The sequence below is a fragment of the Schistocerca nitens genome, chromosome 3 (genome assembly GCF_023898315.1).
Source record: "Schistocerca nitens isolate TAMUIC-IGC-003100 chromosome 3, iqSchNite1.1, whole genome shotgun sequence".
Taxonomy (NCBI): Eukaryota; Metazoa; Arthropoda; class Insecta; order Orthoptera; family Acrididae; genus Schistocerca; species Schistocerca nitens.
The window spans coordinates 701,837,100-701,863,048 of record NC_064616.1 but is presented as its reverse complement, the minus strand read 5'-3'; the positions used below and the strand labels follow the sequence as shown (position 1 = coordinate 701,863,048).

At 41.4% G+C, this 25,949-nt stretch overlaps 1 protein-coding gene across 1 annotated transcript in view; it reads left to right on the top strand.

Annotated features, from left to right (window-relative positions):
• Positions 1 to 25,949, top strand: part of LOC126249396 (glutamate receptor ionotropic, NMDA 3A-like) — a 128,434-nt gene that overhangs the window by 79,865 nt on the left and 22,620 nt on the right. Inside the window, exon 5 of the mRNA XM_049951048.1 lies at positions 19,548 to 19,667. Within this exon, the coding sequence (XP_049807005.1) occupies positions 19,548 to 19,667 (120 nt within the window). The remainder of the gene's footprint in view (positions 1 to 19,547; positions 19,668 to 25,949) is intronic.

Genomic DNA, 25,949 nt, shown 5'->3' with positions numbered 1-25,949 from the left:
TACGACATCAAGTTTTCCTTGTGACCTAAACACATCTCGAATGATGAGCGTTACAGATTATGTGCAGATTTCAGTGTAGCTACTTTTACGAAGTTGCGTAATTGTTCTACTTATGTTTTGGCTACTCAGACTTCGAGCTCATTGTTAACTTATTGAAACACATTGTAAAACGGAAACTACGCATACATGCCGAAATATCAGACAAAATGTGCGTGAAGACTCATAGTCTCTGTCCCTTAACATAGACAAATGTAATGTGTTGCGAATACATAGAAAGAAGGATCCTTTATTGTGTGTTTATATGATAGCGGAACAAACACTGGTAGCAGTTACTTCTGTAAAATATCTGGGAGTATGCGTGCGGAACGATTTGAAGTGGAATGATCATATAAAATTAATTGTTGGTAAGGCGGGTACCAGGTTGAGATTCATTGGGAGAGTGCTTAGAAAATGTAGTCCATCAACAAAGGAGGTGGCTTACAAAACACTCGTTCGACCTATACTTGAGTATTGCTCATCAGTGTGGGATCCGTACCAGATCGGGTTGACGGAGGAGATAGAGAAGATCCAAAGAAGAGCGGCGCGTTTCATCACAGGGTTATTTGGTAACCGTGATAGCGTTACGGAGATGTTTAATAAACTCAAGTGGCAGACTCTGCAAGAGAGGCGCTCTGCATCGCGGTGTAGCTTGCTCGCCAGGTTTCGAGAGGGTGCGTTTCTGGATGAGGTATCGAATATATTGCTTCCCCCTACTTATACCTCCCGAGGAGATCACGAATGTAAAATTAGAGAGATTAGAGCGCGCACGGAGGCTTTCAGACAGTCGTTCTTCCCGCGAACCATACGCGACTGGAACAGGAAAGGGAGGTAATGACAGTGTCACGTAAAGTGCCCTCCGCCACACACCGTTGGGTGGCTTGCGGAGTATAAATGTAGATGTAGATGTAGAAACATTTACTATTTCGTATAAATGTATCAGAGTAAGTTAAAAATAATTTTGCCACTCTATTAGATGTCTTGATGTCATTTTGACTTCGGATGGTAAGCTCCTTTGGACACTTCCCACCGTCCTGTGTAGAAAGCCACGTTCTTACAAAACAGTACACCAATGTAGTACGCTCTGTTTGTATTAACTAAGGGATGAGCAGCTAGGGAAAGCCCTGCATTGTGTCTTGCGCTGGTAAATGGGATTAATGCACAATGTCTCGGTCGTACGTACTCACGCGATTTAAATTATATGACCCAACTTTTAGACAGCTGTCAGATGAAAGACTTCATCAGTTGCACGTGGCGAAGATGAGTCGGAAATCGAAAAATTGTAACTTGGCCAATCCATATCGTCACTTATTGGTAGTGATTGGATTCATTCAACGGCTCAAACGACTGTCGGAAAATGTAATGAAAAATTGTTAGACTACAATCCAAAAGATAATAAGAAACATCACTCATAAAGTTGGACATGTATATCGGAAGAAATTAGAGGTAACCTTGAAGAAGTAATCCCAAATTTTTCTTCAAGTGTGTCTAGAAAATAACGGTAAATGTAAATGAGGTTGACAAAACGGGTTTCTACCTCGCTCCTGCCGAAAACGTGGTGAGTGTTTTGAACGATGCACCACCACTCGTTCAATACAGATGAACACTTACATGTTGTCATGAGAAATGTTGCCACTATGAAACGTGAAAGACCCAGTGGTGGAAAGAGAGTGCTTGTGAGAGGACTGCAGTGCTGTGCAACTGCCACTGCCACCAGCCAGTGGCCTTCCTAGACAGGGAGCGACTGTATAAATTTCATTCACTAGCACACTGGTAGATATTACCAGAAAGAGATTCATATGTTTAGAACCCGAAGAATGACAGATCTCGAGCTTGAGAGTCACGCAGATATTGCTGAAAGACTTAATTAGATATTCTACAGAGAAATCATCGCACATTAATATCATAAGGATTGAGAAAGTGTCCTCAGCGACTAAAGCTCCCACAAGCAAGCATTTAGGTGCGTTCTAATCAATACAAGTAGTATAGGAAGGCCAGTACTGGGCTGTTGGATAGGCAACCAGCACTAGTTATTGATCAGAAGTGATCCTCACCCTGATAATGATCTGAGTCAAGGTCACTCTCCATATCCCTAGGACAATAATAGAATAGTAATAGTAGGTTACAGTACACTTTTTCACCCACTGCTTGAATATTGCTCACCAGTGTGGGATCCGTACCAGATAGGGTTGATAGAAGAGATAGAGAAGATCCAACGGAAAGCAGCGCGCTTCGTTACAGGATCATTTAGTAATCGCGAAAGCGTTACGGAGACGATAGATAATCTCCAGTGGACGACTCTGCAGGAGAGACGCTCAGTAGCTCGGTACGGGCTTTTGTTGAAGTTTCGAGAACATATTTTCACCGAGGTGTCAAGCAGTATATTGCTCACCCCTACGTATATCTCGCGAAGAGACCATGAGGATAAAATCAGAGAGATTAGACCCCACACAGAGGCATACCGACAATCTTTCTTTACACGAACAAAACGAGACTGGAATAGAAGGGAGAACCAATAGAGGTACTCAAGGTACCCTCAGCCACACACCGTCAGGTGGCTTGCGGAGTATGGATGTAGATGTAGATGTAGATGTAGACAATTTCATGGTGAAGTCACTATGTAATCTGATACATATCACATGTCAAGATAACTCCCATCAGCTGCCCATACCTGAAGACCATTTGTATTATATAAAAATGGCATGGAAAGGAGGTCACCCATCCACTGTACCTGTATGGGAAACAAAAATCAAGATCAACCTCCCACCCACCACTCATCTAAGCAAACAGGGTGATTAAGTAATAGTACATAAATAAAGTGTGCCCATCCTCCAGCACCTCCTGTCCCACTTCTCTCTCTCAGCCACTTCTGTGTGACTAGTCATTACTGCCGTGTACGTATTCACGCGATTTAAATTATGACCTAACTTCTATATATCTGCCAGGTGAGAGACTTTATCAGTTGCACATAGTAAAGATTAGTCGGAAATCGAAATGTTGTAACTTAGCCAGTCCATATAGTAAAAGGATCAATATGAATCACCAGCAACAGGAAAGAGATGCTTAAAAATGTAGGGAAATATAACAATAATTTACGATGTAGGACACTTTGACATTACAGTGTCTCAAAGGAAAATTCGATGGATCTGACCCAATTATTATAATTCAATGACTTCATAGTGTTGCTGCAAGCAATCCAATTTATTACCACCTCCAATTTGCAGGCTTTCAATAATAAATGAAATGTTGAGTGTGGTGGCCCTCAACTACGTACCCTCTGACTCAGTGATGAAATATTAAAAGTTTTGGCTTATTTCGTTGTCTAGTGGCTGGGATACGTAGTTGCCGCATTACAAGCCAAATACTGTTGAGTCTACAGTATACAATATTAATATATACATGAATCGAATGGTAGAAGCTTCCTATCACTCGGCAATTGCGAATTTTATAAATGAAAGATTGCAGTTCAATAAAATCTTCAGATGCTATCTTAACGACTTTAAATGATGAGTATGATAGTAGAAGTACTTTTGAGAATGTGGTAGATTTCTGAAAACACTTATTGGTGTCGATGGCCCAGCAATTAAATAAAATATAAGTTGAATAACAGGAAAACAATAAATTCCTACTGCACGTAATTAGTTATAAACGACAACACAGCTCGCGAGATATTCGCTTCCAAACGCATACTATGTCTTCACTGTAGAAACCACGGAAATCTCACAAGCTCACAAGTCGGCACTCCGAAGTATTTCTATCTCTTGCGACCACGCGCAAACCTTTCCACACTCTCCAAGTCTCTGCCGCGACCGTACGTCCGTCGCGCCGTCGCGTCCAGCACTTCCCGTGTCCTGTGCCGTACTATCCACCGCCGCCCTGTTCGGCACTCCCTTGTCCTCTCCGGAAACGATGCTCCTGCCCACTTCCATACAGTCTCTCTACGTGTCCTTTTTGGAACGATCGCTGTGATTGGCTAGAGCGCTCCTGCCCTGTCTTCAAGCCAACGCACACTCACAAACATAATGAAACACCAGAATGAGATTTTCAGTCTGCAGCGGAGTGTGCGCTGATATGAAACTTCCTGGCAGATTAAAACTGTGTGCCCGACCGAGGTCCCGAGTTCGAGTCTCGGTCGGGCACACAGTTTTAATCTGCCAGGAAATTTCATATCAGCGCACACTCCGCTGCAGAGTGAAAATCTCATTCTGGAAACATCTCATAGGCTGTGGCTAAGCCATGTCTCCGCAATATCCTTTCTTTCAGGAGTGCTAGTTCTGCAAGGTTCGCAGGAGAGCTTCTGTAAAGTTTGGAAGGTAGGAGACGAGGTGCTGGCAAAAGTAAAGCTGTGGGTACTGGGCGTGAGTCGTGCTTCGGTAGCTCAGTTGGTAGAGCACTTGCCCGCGAAAGGCAAAGGTCCCGAGTTCGAGTCTCGGTCGGGCACACAGTTTTAATCTGCCAGGAAGTTTCATAATGAAACACATTCGAAATACTCGATTTACATTTAAATAACTTGAAATTAAATAAATATTCCTACGGCTGGACCATAAACACGCCCTAACACACATTATTAAATACATAAACAAATTAAGTAAACATATATCAATGGAAAAGAACAAAATATAGGCCAGTAGCCCACTGTCTCGGTGCTTTATAAAACACAGCAAATATTTAACCAATTTCTTCATGAATAGTATATATCGGATATAAACGAGGACATAGATGAATAAATATATTTATAAGCATGCTGCTACCGTTTTTTCGTGTAACTGTGAAATACTTATGGCCTGACGCGATCGATAGTAATCGACCTCTTTGACCTCCAATAACTCATGTACTATTCAAGTTACATGCCTGTAATTTATACCAATTTAGGTTTACGCTAATAGCTTTCTAAAGACACGCGGAGCGACAAAATCGGATGAACCGTTTAGATTTTGGAAATTCGTTGCTCGGTGTTACTTGTATAATTTATCGTCAGATACTAAACTTTTAACTAATAAAGATATTGAAAATCTGATTACACCATCAGAATTTCCGTGCAAATGATGGTAATTTACATGTTTCTTTTTGAGGTATCATGATTCCCCTGGCTATTATTAATTTCTATACGAACTGCGAAATGTCTGCCATTATGGTCTCACTAAGTCCACCATCTTTGGCACTACCGGCATACAAATCTCCTTCATCGATACAAAGCACACTCCTTGTCACAGCGTCGACATGGAATACCGAGCCACGCACTCCCTGAACCCCAGCTAACGTTCGGCACCACGTGGCTGCCGACGAGCCGTGGCCATCCGAGAGGTCCCAGCACAGCCACGCAAACTCTGAACATAGAATATTCCCAGGGCGCCACAACTCGCCCGTTACCTCTCACATTGCTATTTACAACTTTACGGTAATTTTGGGATGATTTTCAGCAAGTTCCCACTATAAGGATGCACACACATATGAGACTGAACAATTACTACAGTGAGACCTTAACTTTTCCCGGCGAATTGAATGTTCAGATAACTTACGGGTTTGGTGCCGGGTGACGTGGTCGACTACCGCGGTGGTCGACGATGTCACCCGGCAGCAAACCCGTAAGTTATTTGAACAATTACTACAGTGCATTACTGAAACAAGCCGACTGCCGAATATCCCATCGTTCAGCAATTACTGCAGTGCATTATTTAAACAAACGAATACACTCTTGATACACACCAAGTCTACAAGAAATTCGTCCATGTGTGGGGTAACTAAAATGCTGCATTACAGGTGTATGATGCTATGAGATTACAGTAAATTTGTAAATAACTATAGACATCAACAAAGTGGGATCGTTTCTACAGAGAAATATGCACACATCACCAAATTGCATTGTAAACAATTAGCCAAACACACCTACCCCCAACCACCACTGCCGCCACCACCAGCACCAATACAGGCATTGGCTACAGATGGCAGAGAAATGTACTTTATTTAAAAAAAGCAAAAGCATCTTTCATGATCCACTTGCTGTTGTTCCTGGTAATGCTGTTTGTCAGTAATTACATTTTATCTGAGGAATCGCCTAGTAAAATAAAACTGAACTGAACACTAGAACATTTATATGCCTGTAATGTGATCACGTTCTCGCTACATCATTTTGGTTAAGGGGATCTGGACGTCAGGAGGGCTTAGAAAATTTGATTTTTTATGTAATAAAATTCTGTGATTCGATTCTAAAAACATTTGTACTTTATTTGCAGTACCTCATCTTTATCGTGTTCAAATCGCTTTCTAAAGCAGATGTGGGGAGCGAATGCCCAGCTGTAACGCTACTCTCAAACACAAAACCTTGAGTACAGTTACTCATTTAGTTTGGTGTCGCTGTTTCCATTGAAACTCGCTTGTGTAAAATCCTTGAAGAATATATCATTTTTACTATGAGAAGGGTTTATAGCAGGCGATCTTTCTATCGATACAAATAGATTACTTGCGTTTACTTGTGTTTTTCGCGTACGTTATTGTTGTAAACTTGTGTTGTTACTGCGAATCTCAGCCATTCTGCATGATAAAATGCCAAAAACGAGGAATTTTAACTGAAGTCGTAAATTTTATGGTAACCAACTCGAGTGTGTTGTTGGAAATTGTAAAAATGAAGAAACTGTTACGTAGCAGCAAAGCAAGTTCGCCAGGCAGTGCTTCAAAACCCAAGTTGAAACATCTTACCGAAAATGAACAAGATACTGGTGCTCTAAATAGTGAAAATAACGGTTACATTTTAATTAGTAAGTGAAAGCATTCGGAACTCCTTTCGTCTGTTGCTAAGTGTCGATACTGTAATAGTTTATTGAGGTCATAAGTGAGACATTTTAGTGGAATGTCAAGTTTGTAAAGTAACGAAATGTACAGTGCCATCTCCTATAACATGCACAAAATATATTGAAGTGAATATTTTCCTTACTTATGCCGTGAGGTATATTGGAAAGGGAAGAAAAACAGCCAGGGTATTCGGTGGTGTAATTGATCTCCCCTGCCACCTGTCAATTTAGAGAGGTTTGCATGATTCCCCAACAGCAGTTAGTGCAGCATTTATGCAGAGGAAAACGAAAGAAACTGTAGACATTTGTTAATCTACTGATATTGTTGCTGCATAGAACGGTTCCTGGCAGGAGAGAGGACATACATCGCTGAATGAAATTGTCACAGTTGCCTCTGTAGATACGGGTGAGGTCTGACCAAATACTGCTAAGGTTGTGCCAGTAGGGTAAATGACCACAAATGTGACAAAAACTTTGACCGTTTCAATGGTAGTCTGGAAAGCAAGGGTGCAGTTGCTATTTTTAGTAGGCCACTACCTTGTTGTTAGTGACTCGAAAGCCTTCAATAATGTTGTGACTGTTAAACCATGCGGTGAAACTGAAATTTAAGAAATGTAATGTATGAGAGGTGTGCAGAAGAGATAGGAGCAAATTTTAGGAAATGCTGCTAGGAAATGACAGGAAAAATCTCTCTGACGGCAAAGCAATTGGTAAACAAAGCAGACTCACCAAATCAGAAATAGATAACCTCAAAGAATATTATGGTCTACCCATAAGAAGAAACAGCAAAAACGTTAGTGAGATGAAGAAAGCAATCTGAAATTTTTGGAAATTTGTGGTAAGGTCTTATGGGATCAAACTGCGGAGGTCATCGGTCCGTAAGCTTACGCACTGCTTAAGCTAACTTAAACTAACTTACACTAAGGACAACACACGCACCCATGCCCGAGGGAGGACTCGAATCTCCGACGGGGGCAGCAGCGCGGACCGTAACAAGGAGCCCCAGACCACGCGGCTAACCCGCGCGGCAAAAGCAATCTGAGAAAATCTAATTCGCAAAATATCCATTGATGAGCATCCACAGAATGGCTTCTGCCTAAAAGGAAACACCTCATGGTGCAAGTATAATAGGTGTGAAGCAAATGGACAAAAACGTTCGAATGTGTAACCCATGCCATAAACAGTTGTGGTAGAAATAACCCGAATACATAGAGATTTTTCAGATTCTAAATTACTGCAAAAATATTTACATGGCCAAACACAGAATCCGAATGAAAGCTTAAAGAGTTTCATTAGAGGACGCTTGCCAAAAACTGTTTTTATTGGCATTTCAGCTTTTCAGATTAGCTTGATGGACGCCACAATTGTTTTAATGATGGAGTAACTAGCAGATTAAAAACCATGAGCAGGCTAGGAATCAAAACTGGAGACAACATGAAAAGTTGGCCAGTATCAGTGGACTGGCAATGTGTTGCTGAAGCTAGAAAATCTGCAGTAAGCATAACAAAAGAGGCTAGAAAAGCAAAGAAAGGAAAGAAAACTAAATAAGATGAAAACGACACAGAATCAACAAGATGATGGAGCTGGATGTTTTGACGTGTTATCATTCAGGAGAAAATCACATGCAAGCCTTTAGTTTCAGTTTCCCATAATCATCGTTTTCGCATACTTAGTTATTATTATCTCATAAAATATTGAAGCTACAAAAACAAAATTTTGTATGAATGATGATATAGTGCTTGTCTGTACAGTGAACCACATTATTCAGGAAAGTATGAAATATTTTAAGCTGGAGTATGTCATACGTCATTAAATTATTAAGAGAAAACATTTACTTCTATAAAACAGTTTTCTTAAAGTGCATAAAACAACAGAATGGCTAAATATTTCTCGTTTACAGTTTCAACAAATTAATAATAAAAAGAATAAAATTTGTTTATACCTTGAATTTTGAACAGTGTGGAAGTTCATTATACCTAAAATAAAAATTATACTTAATTCACCGAGCAACGTGTCGGAGTGTTTAGCACACTGGATTTGCATTCGGGAGGATGAGGGTTAAAACCCGGGTCCGGTCATCCTGATTTAGGTTTTCCGTGATTTTCCTTAATCACTGCAGACAAATGCCGGGATGGTTCCTTTGAAAGGGCGTGGCTGACTTCCTTCGCTGTCCTTCCCTAGTCGGATGGGACCGATGACCTCGTTGTTTAGTACACTCCCCCAAATCAAACAACCAACCAACTTAATACTGTACATAAGATAAAAGTCAATATTCATTTCACTATGCATCCAACAGTCTTTTATTTTTTTCACGTTGAGGTCACAATACACTAATTGTTTGGTTAAACCATTCCAATATCTGTTAAAGTTTTTGAGTTAGTCTCTTAAATGTATAACACATATTGACCATACTGATAAAATTAGGTTACGTGATTGTTTAGTTCAAGATGTTCTCGATGTGTCTTAGGTGCTGCTGCCCTCTCCAATATGGCAGAATCCTTACTGCTCTAACGCTTTCCACATAACAGTAGATGTGGAAATGTGCTGCAGTCCCACTATGCCGATGGCAAAAAGCCGCAGAAAACGGTAGCAGCCTTAAAATACCTGGGCTTACCTGTCCACACGGAAAAATTAGAATTATTTATCACCTGCATTCCATGGCACAGGAAATGACTCCTACCTTCAAGTGTGTTTTTGTGTATTATCCGCAGTGTGTTACACAAAAATACAGTAGGTTACGAGAAATTAGGTGCACACGAAATGATTGGAAAATGATACTGCGAAACTGGTGCTGTATCCAGAATGAGATTTTCACTCTGCAGCGGAGTGTGCACTGATATGAAACCTCCTGACAGGTTAAAACTGTGTGCCGGACCGAGACTCGAACTCGGGACCCGTCAGGAAGTTTGATGCTGTATGCTTACCACTGCTTACAAATATAGTTGTGCATCAGATTTTCATGGTTATTAGTGGTTCTTTGCTACCATGCAGAACACATACGAACTTAGCAATCTAGTTTTTTTGGAATTACTTTTACGATCATAACCAACGAACTGTTCCATGATTCTCAAATTGTTTTATAATTATTTTCTTACGCATCTCAGATTGCTAGATTCGTTTTCTTGTTCGCTAAAATGAATTATCGCAGTGCAAAAATTACGTTCAGAGATAAATTGATTTCGTAACTCATAAATCAGCTCTGTACACTAGAATGTGGACAATATGACGAACTATTTTTATTCGTACAGTCGATGTAAGAAAAAATGCCCACTGTACAAGAGAACTTTGCTGGTATGTGGAATGTTAATAACGGCTCTTTACTGGAAATGTTCTCAGGGGTTTAGAGAGACATGAATTAAAAGTAGGTTACATCATCTTAAGTCAGGCTGCATGATGTGTCCTGAAGTTGCAGTTCTTATCGTAGCTGGTACCGTGTTGTCCAACATGGGCGGCAGCATGTGAACACCGTGGCCCTGCGCATTTCACCCTGCTGGGTGCCATATATCATGTGTGTAAGTGATTTTTGACAGTCGGTGGCTAGCGCAAAAAAAGAGCACCCAAAAAGGCATCTCACTTGCTTTCTCCAGTAGAGCTATCTATCAGGTGTGTGGCTGCTTGGCTGTTGGCCATCTCAGATGCGAGCAGCTGTGGTCATGGCAAGAACCTACAGAAGGCAGTAGCAGAAATGGTCTGACTTTGGACTGTGGTGGGGAGAGGCGGTGCATTACAGTGTGGGAGGGCACTGCTCCTGGTGGAAAACTTTTTGCTTGTTTCAAATAAAGTTCATTCCTGTACCATTCCTATCCTATGCCTGCTGCTATGGTGGTGGGATGAGATAAACTTTTACATTCCAATTTTGCAATGTTGTGTGCATTTGTCTCCACAGAAACAGTCCTGCTTGGATTTTTCCATTGTTATTTACAAGTCTACTATAATCTCATAGCACCATACTCCTCTATGGCAACCTTAGAGTGACATCACAACGGGGCAACTTCCATGTAAACTTCATATGTATCGAGAATGTGCCCGTTCATTTAAATAACGCTCTACAGTAATTGTTAAACTGTGGGATACCAGTGTGTTTGTTTTAATAACGTACTGTGATAGTTGTTCAGTCTCATATTTTCGTGCAGCTGTAGAGTGGATATTTGGAAAAATCCTCCAAAAATTACTATAAAATTGGAAATGGGAATAGAAAAGTCATCCACTGGAGTGCTTGCAGAATATGCTATGACATCAATAAATTACAGTAACTCAGCTGCATCCCTTCGAATTTCCCATTGACACACTTTAATGTCAAAGTGCTTCATGGCATAAACTACGCTCGTATTTCCCACAATTATTAAGTAGAATTGCTCCACCGCTGGCACTTTATGCTGATACTTTCGCTATGGTACACACAGCGCTAATGATGAGACATACACAATTGACCTAGAGAGAAGAGGGATGGCAGAGTCCGTTTTTATAGGGGAGCCTCGATTTTCGCGCCATTTTTAAGTCATCTTATTGAAATTATTTCCTGTACAGCGACACTGAATGGGTGAGCTTAGTTTCTCTGCCTTTTATATGCCATACATTTGGCCTACAGGTGCTGGTGATGGAACTAGGGGTTAATTTGACACGTGATAGGTGTCAGGGTCCATAGTCACCTAGAATTTACCTCATGCAATTGATTTAGATGTATGGGCGGTTGCATATTCAGCTGCCCCTGGCCGAGAACCTACCATGCTCTATTACTGATACATACCATATTTCATGGTCTTTGACGAGGCTGTGACTGGTTGTCTTCGTGATCTTTCTGCATCAAAGTAATTCAGAACTTCGTATATGGCCGCTGCCATGGTAGGATGGCATGCGTGCCTCAACGAAACAAGTAGTCTTACAGCTGGTGTAACCGTAATGGAGGAGTGTCTGTTGAGAGGCCAGACAAACGTGTCATTCCTGAAGAGGGGCAGCAGCCTTTTCAATAGCTGCAAGAGCAACTGCCTTGTTGAGTGAGTGATCTGGCCTCGTAACATAAATCAACATGGCCTTGCGCTGGTACTGCAAACGGCTGAAAGCAAGGGGAAATTACAGCCGTTATTTTTCCCGACGGCATTCAGCTCTACTATGTGGCTAAAGGATGATGGCATTATCTTGGGTAAAATATACCGGAGACATAATAGCTCCTCATTTGGATCTCCAGGGCGGAAACACACTGAAGGACATCGTCATCAGGAAAAGCAAAACCGGCAATCTACAGGTCGGAGGGTGGAAAGTTACATTCCTCAATCGCGCAGGTAGCTTAGAAAAATTAAGAAGAGAAATGATCAGGGTGAAGATAGATATAGTGGGAATTAGTGAAATTCGTTGCCAGAATGAACAGGATGTCTGGTCAGGTGAGTAGAGGATTGTAAATACAAAATCAAATGGGGATATTTTGGGGGTAGGTCCAATAATGAATAAGAAAATAGGAATGCGGGGAAGCTAGCATGAGCAGCACAGTGGCTGCATTTTCGTTGCAAAGATAGACACGAAGCCAACAACCACCATAGTAGTACCAGTTTATATGCCAACGAGCTCGGCAGATGATGAAGAGAAATACTGTGGGATAGGGTAAAATAAGTTATTCAGATCCTTATGGGACACACAAATTTAACTGTTATGGGGGAGTGGAGCTCGATTGTACAGAAAGGAAGAGGAGGAAAAATAGGTCAATATGGAAAAGGGAAAGTAATGGAAAAGGAATCGGCCTCGTAGAATTTTGCACGGAGTAAAATTTAATCATACTTAACACTTGTTTAAAAATCGTGAGAGAAGTTTATATGCGTGAAAGGGACCTCGAGACACTGGAAGGTTTAAGTTTGATTATATGATGGTAAGCGAAAGATTTCCCAACTATATTTTGAAATGTAAGACGTTCCCAGGGGCAATGTGGATTCTTACCACAATCTATTGTTTATGAACTGAGATTGAAACCGAAGAAGTTTCAAAATGGTAGGACATTAAGGAGAAGGGACCTGGATATATTGATAGAACCAGAGGCTGCTGAGAGTTTAGGAACGAGTGTCAGGCAACGGTTGACTGGAACAGGGGAAAGGAATACTGTAGAAGACGAATGGGTAGTTCTGAGAGATGAAATACTGAACCCAGCAGAAGATCAAAAACGTAAAAAGATAAGACGTAGAAGAAATCCTTCGATATCACATGACATTTTCAGTTTAACTCATGGAAGGATAAAATATAAAACTGCAGCTAATGAAGCAGGTGAAAGGGAATACAAACTTCCAAAACAAATTAGAATGACACTCTATGCGAAACGGCTAATCAAGAGTGGCTAGAGGAGAAATGTAAGCATACAGGGTGAGGCAGGTAAGACAGGCCACTCTAAATACATCCAGAATGAATAAATATGTCGTGGTGCGGTTTTCGCCGAGTTGTAGCGGACATTATGGCGAATTTCCTGACGTTCGCAAGTATCTTTTGTTGTTTATAGTCTCCGAATTACGACACCGACTTCGTTTTCTTATAACTGAATTATATGTTTTTTCCTGGGGAATTTGAAAGTAGCTTCTAAGACAGTTTCAGCAACATAACATGTCTGTAGCTTCATCAAATACACTGGTGTCCAAAATTAATGCAACAAACTGCTATTCCCCGTCCTGTGCCTGATTCACGGTATGATCATACAAACTGTCAACAGATGTCGTTACAATCGTGTTCTCCACGGAAGATGGCATTCCGATAAAAGGGCAACCACGCCGACAATGACGTCAGGGCAACTAGCAAATTGGATATTGTTTGCAGGGTAGTACCATATCCACAATCGCTGTGTACACAGTCACAGACGGTGCAGTGTGGCACAGAGAAGATACCTACAGACTCTCTGCTATGGAGGGCCACAGGAAGAATGGAAGCAGGACAGTCGCAAAATTATGTGGCCCGATTGCTTAATGTGAATCGTTCTGTTGTTTCTCGGATGAGGCGACAGTTTATAGAGACCGAAACTGTATCCCGGAGACCAGGACAGGGCCGACCACTTGTGACATCAGAAAGAGTGGACTGTTATTTGACCGTAAGGGCACGTCGGTACCGCCTTAGTACTGCACTGAAATTGGCATCTGACCTCGCGACATCCCCAGGACATCTTGCATCGAGGCAAACGGTATGCAGGAGGCTTCAGCAAAGTGGCCTTTATTGTTGGACACCTGCTGTCTGTTTACCTCTGGCATGTCTCCGCAGAAGGGAGCGTCTGGAGTGGAGACGTCAACATGCCACTTGGAAGGTCGAACAGTAGGCCAATGATCTTTTGACAGATGAGTCCAGATTTGGCATGGAGAGTGATTCTCGCTGGATTCGCATCTGGAGGGCATGTGGAACACGATTTCGATACGCAAACATTGTGGAAAGAGGCCAATATCGAGAAGGTTCCATAATGATGTGGGCAGGGATTATATTGACCACTCGAACACCTATTCATGAAGTTGTACGGGTGGATCAGCAAGATTTAACTGCTGTCGGGTACCGTGCAGAGATCTTGGGATCTCATGCACGGTTGTTGCGAGGTGTTGTGGGCCCAGACTTCGTACTGATGGACTATACTGCTCGACTTCATAGACCACCTGTGGTTGATGTTTTCTTCGAAACGGAAGATATTGCACGCATGGCGTGGCCTGCTCGCCCTCCCGATTTGAATCCCGTAGAGCATATCTGGGGTGCACTAGGGAGCCGGGTTGGATTACGTCAGCATCCACCAACAATTCTCCAAGACTTGTGAGCAGCTCTGCAGGAAGAATGGGCGTTATTGCCTCAACATGAGATTTGTGACAACAATCGCAGCATGTCCCGTTGCTGTCAGACATGTATTGGTGCCAGAGGTGATCACACCCAATTCTGAGCACATTAACCAACTGTCAGAATGTGTGTGCAAATCCGTTAAGTTGGAAAAAAAACGAAGAACACTTTTGTCTACCGTTATGCTTGTTGCAGTTGATTACATTCTGTATTCTTTACATTGTTTCTGCTTTATCTGTTTATATTGTTTTGGGGCAAAATAAACGCAACCTCGCAAAATTTCCGTTTGTCGCTTTAATTTTGGTCACTAGCGTAATATCAAGGTAATAATGCAACAAACGACTGTCCCATTGTCAGGAGGAAAGGTTTCACAAACGTCTGCCCTATTATACCAAACGTAAGCAAACACTTATCTCAGGTATAGTTCCTTTGTTTACCTGTGCCCTTGAAAACTATCAGTCTGTGTTCTGCTGTTGCAGCAATCAGAAAATTGCATGTAATTTTATTGAGACATTCACAGTTTCCACGACAGTTTTAAGAGTGAATATCGTTTATGATTAATGTTGCCGAACTATTAAGGCGGCAGTGCTGTTGTATGCTGAAGAGCATCCAGATAGTGCCAAGCGCTCATGATCTGTCTTTACAGAATTACTGAAAAAATTCTAGAAACTGTAAGTATGGAGAATAAAATGCACCAAGGAAAATGAAAGAAACTAGGGATGGGACCTATGTCGATGGAGGATGTATAGGACACTTGCTTGACTCATGCCACTTCCTCGTGCGATTACGAAGGAGCTAACGTGCGGTTCAACTGCAACAGCGTTAAGAACATTAACTTCCCCTTCTTCGTCACTTCTTTCCTCCTGCTATGTTGTCTAGGTGTACCACTTTCACGTAGCTGTTGAAGAGGTTGATAAATAATTGCCGAGATGGTTGACGTCTATTGGGGTATACTGCCATATACACCGTAAAAGAACGAAGGCATTCTGCCTACTCTCTCCATGCATCTTGAGCGCGTCGGCTTTTTCTGCATGGATAAATCCCATCGCCCTTTCACGACCTACTGCTTGGACTGTCACACGCTGACGGGATACCAATTCGACTCTACACAGAGTACGCGAAAGAACTTTCCCCCCTTCTAACAGCCGTGTACCGCAAGTCTCCAGAGGAAAGGAAGGTTCCAAATGATAGGAAAAGAGCACAAGTAGTTCCAGTTTTCAAGAAGGGTCGTCGAGCAGATGCGCAAAGCTATAGGCCTATATCTCTGAGATCGATCTGTTGTAGAATTTTAGAACATGTCTTTTGCTCGCATATCATGTCATTTCTGGAAACCCAGAATCTACTCTGTAGGAATCAACATGGGTTCCGGAAACAGCGATCGTGTGAGACCCAACTCGCTTTATTTGTTCATGAGACCCAGAAAATATTAGATACAGACTCCCAGGTAGATGCCATTTTCCTTGACTTCTGGAAGGCGTTCGATACAGTTCCGCACTGTCGCCTGATAAACAAAGTAAGAGCCTACGGAATATCAGACCAGCTGAGTGGCTGGATTGAAGAGTTTTTATCAAACAGAACACAGCATTTTGTTCTCAATGGAGAGACGTTTACAGACGTTAAAGTAATCTCTGGCGTGTCACAGGGGAGTGTTATGGGACCATTGCTTTTCACAATATATATAAATGACCTAGTAGATAGTGTCGGAAGTTCCATGCGGCTTTTAGCGGTTGATGCTATAGTATACAGAGAAGTTGCAGCATTAGAAAATTGCAGCGAAATGCAGGAAGATCTGCAGCGAATAGGCACTTGGTGCAGGGAGTGGCAACTGACCCTTAACATAGACAAATGTAATGTATTGCGAATACATAGAAAGAAGGATCCTTTATTGTATGATTATATGATATCGGAACAAACACTGGTAGCAGTTACTTCTGTAAAATATCTGGGAGTATGTGTACGGAACGATTTGAAGTGGAATGATCATATAAAATTAGTTGTTGGTAAGGCGGGTGCCAGGCTGAGATTCATTGGGAGAGTCCTTAGAAAATGTAGTCCATCAACAAAGGAGATGGCTTACAAAACACTCGTTCGACCTATGCTTGAGTATTGCTCATCAGGGTGGGATCCGTACCAGGTCGGGTTGACAGAGGAGATAGAGAAGATTCATAGAAGAGCGGCGCGTTTCGTCACAGGGTTATTTGGTAACCGTGATAGCGTTGCGGATTTTAGCAAACTCAAGTGGCAGACTCTGCAAGAGAGGCGCTCTGTATCGCGGTGTAGCTTGCTGTCCAGGTTTCGAGAGGGTGCGTTTCTGGATGAGGTATCGACTATATTGCTTCCCCGTACTTATACCTCCCGAGGAGATCACGAATGTAAAATTAGAGAGATTCGAGCGCGCACGGAGGCTTTCCGGCAGTCATTCTTTCCGCGAACCATACGCGACTGCAACAGGAAAAGGAGGTAATGACAGTGGCACGTAAAGTGCCCTTCACCACACACCGTTGGGTGGCTTGCGAAGTATAAATGTAGATGTAGAAAGTCGCAGTGCACTCAAGGAACACACAAGCACACTGTAAGTAAATATCTTACTTAGCAACTTATAAGGTTGAATGGCACAAACAAGTGTCGGTGAGGAAACTTTTCAAAATACGGTATCCCGTAAACAACTCGGACTATACGCCTGCGACAAACACCACTGACATTCTAATGTACCCTACTTTTAGTTTGTTAATGTCAATGGGCATTATTACGTTTAAAAAGTGTACTTTTGCACAAAAGTACACTTTCTAAATATTACTGCCATCTTTTTATGTTCTAACAATACGAGCCTCTGACTACAAATACATTCTGTGAGACCAGCACATTAGTAGCACTTCACATTTCCGTAATTTATGCGATGCAAATTTTGGGTGCATCACCCTCTATATTTACAGGTAGTAAAGAGTATTTTTCTTGTTGTTTAACAGAATGAAAATAAAAGCCCATTCATAATGCTGTTAACTTCAGCGAAACACCTCTGTGTAAATGAAGAAAAGATTTTTCTTTGCTCAAGGCAGATCCTACTCAAAAAAACATTTATCTGTAAGCAAACCCGGACACAACTGATTTAGCTTCGGGAAGGATATTATTAATATTGTTCACCGTAGCTCTTAAACAAGCACGTGACTAACTTCAGTACGTCTAAATGTTCTAGGTACTGTTTAAATTCGTTGCCAGGTGTTGAAAATATATTGTTATCAGATTTAAATAGGTAAACAAATAAATAATAAATATCTAATAAAAATAAATAAAAACGAATTAATTCCGTAACGGCAACGTTTGTAAATATTTACATACGTTTTCTCCAATGAATCATTCGAAATGATTTATATATCTATTTGAAAATTTTTTGCTTAAAATGACTATTTCTTTCGCCACGATGGATAACGAAATTTCCTGCCTGTATAATTTTTTCGATACGTTCACGATTTCTTTTATACAGAAATATTAATATCCAGCAGGGTAACATCCATATATGGCTTTGCGTCGTGTCTTGGCGATGCATACTTCCGTTGAGGTTGGCATAAACTTGCAAGTGGACCTTCGTTCAATCCGCCGAAATGTTATTCTGCAGTAAATCATCGCATAATTCCACTCTAAATCGAAGTTCTTACTTTTCTCTTGTTGGTAAATAGATGTAGTGTAACTTTATCATCTTTTTTTATTCTTCTTGGAGAAAACAATTTACTAATGACTAAGGTATCCAAAAATATTTCTAGATGAAAACGTTAGGAACTTCAGATTGTAAGTATTGTACTGTGAGTACATTGAGCATCCGATACACGAAGAATGTACAAATGAAATGAAGTCGCTTAATCTAACGTCTGGAAGATATTTCGTACGTTTTGGTATGAACTGCATGGATAGGACTACATTAAAATGTATTCAAGCACGAATGTAGTTCTTGGTGTAGATTCATATTGTGGTCCGCCATATTCCCAGATATTGCATTTTGCATCTCCTCGCACGTTATTACGCATATAACAGATTTATAGTCAGACAGGTTCTTCTCGACACAGCTTCTGCCGAATTTATCGAGGATATTACAAGCGCGTGACATTTTTCCTACGGAGAAATATTTTCTGGGCGTTTCCAGATCGGAGGGAGATTTGCAACGTATATATCTTTTCCTGGACTTTAGTATCAAATATTGCACTGAATTCCGTGAAGTACCTTCTATAAAACAATATAAATAAGTAACTATTTTCGAAGAAACTTTCTGGAACACTGACAGTTGTGACCGGTTCTTCTATGACGAAGGCTGAATAGTGCTTCGGTATTTTCCTATTGTAGATTTCAACCTCTTTGATTTTTTGTGTCCATTGTATGTGCGTGCGTGCGTGCGTGCGTGTGTGTGTGTGTGTGTGTGTGTGTGTGTGTGTGTGTGTGTGTGTGTGTGTGTGTGTGTGTGTTTTTGTGACGTGACATTATTGTAATTTTCAGAGATAAAAAACTCACAAAGGGTTAATGCACGCTGCCATAGATTACGGGAGTAATTACACCGAAAAAGTAACTGTTTAAATAAGACTTCTGGAAATTCGCCTTGATGGCAACATGTTTAAATAGAAACAAATATACATATTAGTATTGCATAATTACTAGTTAAAACTTCACAGAAACAAACCTTTGCTGCACTCTGTACACCGCTCTTTCCACAGACTATATGATATTCTCGAGGAATTTCAAACATGTACTTCTAACGTAAATTATTTTAGCATTCTTGTAATTGTTCCTTTGGTTCTGGAATGCAATGTGAAGCATTAATTTATAAGTAAATAAGCTTTACACCATTTTTCGGCTATTCATTTTATACATTTTGAATACAAATGACATATTTTCGAGTTTGGATACAGTAACCTGTAAATAGCTGAAGTGATCTGTTAATGCAGTATGGCATTTTGCTTCCTACAGAAGCTGTACCGGTTCATCAACTGCGTGGAACTAGTGTCTCCCCATCATGCGGCCCGCGAGTTGGTACACACGCTGCGACAAGGACAGATCACCAGCCTCTTCCAGAAGAGCGTTAAAAGGGTTCGTATTGCTTTCTAGCTGCACGTTTGCTCAAAATGTGATGCGCTTATGGGCAGTATCAGCTACATAAATACGTTGCTAGTGACTAGTGACAATCTATTCAGTGCTTTTCTTGTGCTATACTGTAGTTGCTTCCGTAGCGTGATATACTCTTTGGGTGTAGTAGGTTTGTGTGTTGCAGAGAGTCCAAACATAAAGCGCGGGTCTCAGGACGGCCTTCTAGTATCATTGTTAGTTTAATAAAGCTGTACCTTGGCTTACTAAGAGCTGGGACTGTTTCGTGGTTATACATGAAGTACCGTGGGACGGTCTGCTGTTTTTTCCTCTCTAGTTCACAGGCTACTTCGCTTATAATATCTGGTGGTGCTATAGCCGCAAGTGGGTAAATTTTGTAGACACATGTAGGCTTCAGACAATCGGCGACAGTTCTGACAGTCTTATTTAAAGTGACGTCTATTTGAAGTGACATGATGCCTCCCGTACTGGCACCACATATTCTCTGGCTGCAAAACAAAAGTCCCATTATTGATGATCGAAGAACTTCAGGCTGCACTCCCCTTGTTGATCCAGCCAGTTTGCGTTTCATACTGTTCCTGCCACATCTTTTTTTCTCCCAGTTCACTGCAGTGTTTTTTAAATGACGATGTGCTGTTTAGGCTGACTCCCAAGTCTTTTGGGTTGCAGCTATGTTGTTGTCTAACCTTTCTACATTCTGTTTAAAGAGGGTAAATCTGGGCGAGATAGCGCACATTTTCAAAATCGTATATGTAAAGTACCATGGTGCACTTTTAGTAACTGTTTTTTGTATACCTGAACACAAAAGTTGTCTGCGATATACAATTTTTCTGGCTTTTTCAATGTAACATTCAAACATAATATTTGACCATGAAAACATCTTTACATTGCAGCGTCTATCCCTTTTGCTGTGGGTGATATTCGACGTGCTAAAAACCGCAAGATTACGCTGTTTTTCAAGTTGAAACCCGTGAAACTGTGAGGATGGATCGTGAGTCGTGCTTGGGTAGCTCAGATGGTAGGGCAATTGCCCGCGAAAGTCAAAGATACCGAGTTCGAGTCTCGGTCCCACACACAGTTTTAATCTGCCAAGAAGTCTCATATCAGCGCACACTCCGCTGCAGAGTGAAAATCTCATACTTAGTTCATTTTATTCTATTTGTATGTTCTCGGCCACAATCGACACAAAATATGTCATAAATAGTGCAGTCTCTATGTAACAAAAACTTAATAGTTGTGCAACCAACCTTTTTTTTTTTTTTGCTGTTTTCAGGTATAATCCTCCTACTCCTTACACATATCTCCAGTTACTTTCTTTTTATTCTTTTGTGTTGTCATGTGGATCGGCGGGATCTGAAATTTTATGCGTTTAAAGTCATCTGAACGAAAATGCAAACAAAACAGAAATGTTTTCGCTTATTTAAAACTGTTATTTGATTTATTCGGAAGTATTCGTAACGAAAAAGTGTGCGGCATGTGTACCAGATAGTGTTGCGGCATATATCTGTAGGGGAGGGACACCGCACCTTATAAATTCATGACCTTGACAGCCAAGATGGGTGCACGAGAATCAAAACACGCCCAATAGATCTTACTGTTAACACAACCACTCAGACACTTGGAAACATTTGGCTGTTTAGTATACAGTACGAACTAATCGTGACACTGAAAAATGTTTTGCAAGAATATTTTAGACTTAACTCAGTTATTCCCCCAGAACTTATCTAAAACTTACTCGATCGAAAAGTAAATACTTTTGTTATGCTCTGGCTTCCACTGAGAAACTGCAGTGTCGATACGCCCACAATGTGATGGTGTCTGCCGAAACTATCAGGTTGCGCATTCTATACCGCATGCGGCGCCTCTCCCGGATTTACCCTCAAGTATGTGCCGGACCGTGAAAATACCTACTTACGAATCAGTTTTCAGATAACTTGTTCTTCCATCCATCTTTGTTGCCATATATGCTAGTCTTTCATATCATCTTTGGAGTTGGGAAATGTGTAAAGAAGATCGGTAGTAAGACTTTGTCGTCCCGTCTACATCGCAATTATTAGAAATGAAAATATTAAAGAGGTCGAATACAGAGATGAAATATGTGTGCTGGTAAAGCGGAGATCTGAGGTTCACTGTCACTTTTGCACACAGTCGAAAAGGTTCACCATATGGATCCCATAATGATTACATGACTGTACTCCTTTTCGGGGAAGGGACGCAGATCATCACCAGTCATTTCAGTATTGGTTTTCCAATGAGTCCGACTTCATTTGAGGAGAATGTTGGCGTGGTCACTTTCAATAAACCATGACCGATTCTTGCCCCACCTTTGCCCCACTATAAAAGTGTAACCTTCATTCTGAAGGGAGATTTCATTCAACACACACTCCACTCACAAGTGTGTAAGAGATTTTAATTGGGAAACTCGTGTATGTAAGTTCTCATGAGTCACGAGTACATGACGAAAATTTTTCTTCCATTCTGTGTTAAAATGGATACAACAAGTTAAATGAATTGGAATGACAAAACATTCACAAATTAGACTTGAGCAACAAGGGAAACTGATGTACCTCGGAAGGGAGTAACATTCTCTGAATGCAAAAGATGTTTTCCAATGATTAAAAAATTCGGTATTATGCTTCTACTAAATGTTAACTTTGTATACAAAATGGAATTGAAGTACTTTTATGAATAGTTAGCCACTGGAGTAGAGCTCAGTATTGTTAATATTGTAACAATGGCATTGTGCACGGCACTTGAATTTGAGCTGCTGAGGCAATGTATTCCACTGGATAAATTCATGTAAGAGTAAATCGAAACCCTCACGTTATTATTTCTGTTCCAACTAAGATCTTTTTTGTAACATAAAGAAAGCTTTCAGTGTTAATAACTAAGAAATGCTCTGAACACCAAACATTAAGATCCAGCGTAGTGCGGTTTATACATGAAGAATTTTAATAGGTCAATATATATCACCATGATAAAAAACTTTGAAATGTGTATGTATTATTGTTATAATCTTCAGTCCGAAGACTGATTTCATGAAGCTTCTCCCGCCGCTTCTGCACCGAAGGCAATGCAGAGAAGGATGCAGATGCTGCGCTTACGAAAGTTACCACTGTGTTGAAGTTTCTTTGCAGCCAAAATTTCTTGTACAGAGTCACTGCAGCCGGGAGAAAAATGTTGGCGAAGAAGGAAAAGCTGCAGAATATAGTTACACTGGTCGAAGAACTAGCGCAACTCGAGAGTTCAGACTAGCAACGTGCGGAATAAGAAACTCGAACTGTAAGATTTTGTCGCTCACCAGAAGATTCACATTGTGTTGCTATCTGAGAATCATTTGAAACCTACGGAAGTCTTTAAACTTCGGAATGTGGTGGACTACCGCTACGGCCAACCTTAGGGACATGGGGATGGCACGGCCGTCTGCCTCCATCGCATCCTTCGTCACTGAGAAGTCGATCTCCCACTACTGCAGGACCTAGAGGCGAACGCCATTGCAGTCTGTTCTGAACTAGGAGAGGAGACGGTTGTTGCGGCATATCTTCGCCCCAACGCTCAGATCATTGATCATGATTTACGCACTGTCCTCGCCCCTGTTCGAAAGACATTTATCGACAGCGACTGAAGTGCGAAACATTCAACCTGGCACTTCTGTACCACCAACCCCCAAGGCCTTGAACTAAGTTGGCTGGAACAGAAATGGATCTGGAAGTCTGGGGTCGCATATTGCCAACCCATATTCCGCACCCCAGATGCCAACTCTCGGATGTACTCGTTATTGCCATCACCCGAGGGATTGGGTGGACCCTCGGTTAAAGCCAGTCAGCAAATTATCATCGGAGCATAGCCTTGTCATGTCTAACTGTCACGAACTAGATGTCAGTATGGGCGTGTTTACCTGGAAAATAACTGGCCTCAATTCCAGTGTTATTTGAACCATAATGTTGTCCTGCTTTGGAGGTTCAGATACCGGCCCAAATCGATTACGCTGTGGACTGTTTCACACGCAAAATTCGGGAGGCTTATCAGATATCCTCCTTCATTATAGTGGAGGACAGCTGACCCCAAAAGTGTATTAATCAAGTGATTCCCTGCATCTCTTCATGTTACACTTTCAAATAAGAATCGTCTTCGAAGATGGAACGTTGTCCTATGTCGTGCCAACAAAAGAAATAAAAAATTTAAAAAAACAATCGGCAGTTCGGTCTCAGCTATCGAACCAGTTATTCCTCGAGTTCCCTAGCCAAGGTGCTAGTTTTATCAGCAGCCCATTAATAAGAGCTCTCGCTAGGTAATCATCGTTAGATAGTCGCCGTGCTATGTTTATCTTCTAATCGCTACCGATCACAGGGCAGTGATTTTGTTTCTTCAGAGTATGGTAATATTACTAACTTCAGAACATTCCAAGCGAACTTCGACTTGAACATCTTCGTTACTGACTTTGGCCTGTCTCCACTTAATCATTACTTGTATTCCGTGTTGGAACTGAAAGGACCAACCGAACTATCATTTATAAATAACTTGCTCCAAGAAGGTACTTAATTTATGTCTTTATTACTAAACTTGATCCTCATTGTTCACCTAGGCAGTATTCTCATTATGCCTCCATTGGCTCAAAATACATCACGTACTACCTCATGTAATATAACATGACACTCAAACTACTTTTCTTGATTGATAATTTGGACTTATTTCCAGATAACCTTGTCAGTTAGTGACTAACACGGTGATGTGCAGTCTTTCCCGACTACTGCTCATCTTTACAAAAAACATTCGCGAGGCAAATTGTTATAGAAAATTAAGAACGAAATGCTTTGAAGTACGATTCTTCTCTTTTTTTTTACTCTTATGTGACTCATTACTTTGATCCCGTTGCGTACTGACTATTTGCTATTTGCATTTGGAACTGTTGTTAGAGCGTGTAACTTTCAAAAATGGTTCAAATGGCTCTGATCGGTATGGGACTTAGCATCTGAGGTCATCAGTCCAGTAGAACTTAGAACTACTTAAACCTAACTAACCTAAGGACACCACACACATCCATGCCCAAGGCAGGATTCGAACCTGCGACTGTAGAGGTCACGCGGTTCCAGACTGAAGCGCCTAGAACCGCTCGGCCACACCGGCCGGCCGTGTAACTTTGCCAGATATGTGTAATACATATTCTGCGGCAGATATTTACAAAGAATTTATTATATGGCAACTGAGGCCGAGATTCGGGTTACCTACGTCTTAAGTGAGTCAATTTCCTATACCAGGATTCGCAGAAATCTTTCATAGCATTCCTGCCCCAATTGCTTACATTCTGGCCATAGTGAATTCAAGCCGTGAAGTCTTCTTTTGATCTGACCGGTATCTTTTGGTAGATTTTTGTATAAAACTATTAAAAGTGATCTGGTCTGTATTCTAATTCAGATCCCATCTTTCGGCATCACCCGCTAACGCATTAATCACCAAAAATGGTTCAAATGGCTCTGAGCACTATGGGACTTAACTGCCGAGGTCATTAGTCCCCTAGAACTTAGAACTAGTTAAACCTAACTAACCTAAGGACATCACAAACATCCATGCCCGAGGCAGGATTCGAACCTGCGACCGTAGCGGTCTTGCGGTTCCAGACTGCAGCGCCTTTAACCGCACGGCTACTTCGGCCGGCTCATTAATCACCGTTTTTATGTTTTCCTGACCTGTTAAGTCTTCAGGAAAAATCATTTCGCAGTTTTTCAGTAACCAATGTGTCTTTTGGCTGGATCCTAGCGTTCCTCGCCACGTAATAGTGTGTTATCAGTTACTCTATCGGTAATATAATTTGATTTGTCTCTAATTCTTTTCAAGGTCGCAAATTTTGCCTTGAATTTTAGAAGTGTTTGCCGCAATTTGTTACTTGTATATCTAATTACTTTTCAGAATCGAACACTGTTTTCCACAGCAATCTTAACTGATGATACCGTTGGGTTAACACGGGAACACACAGAGGTCGTCTGCTGCGAAGCCCTATGTTCAACAATGTCCACTGAAATGTGTGCTCCGAAATACGAGCATTATACTTGTCGCCGTATCTGCCACAGGTCGCTACTAATGCAGCATTACACTGTGATCAAGGCTCCTACGTCTATGGCATATGAAGAGGCATGGACCTCCAACATCTTTTCGGCTATTCCTGGTTTATCCGCCCTTCAATCATTTTCCACAGATGCTTAAGACAGTTGCACGCGAACAACTGATCAGCTTTGCTGTTTCCGAGAGGTTCGTTCCCGGGCGCCGGGC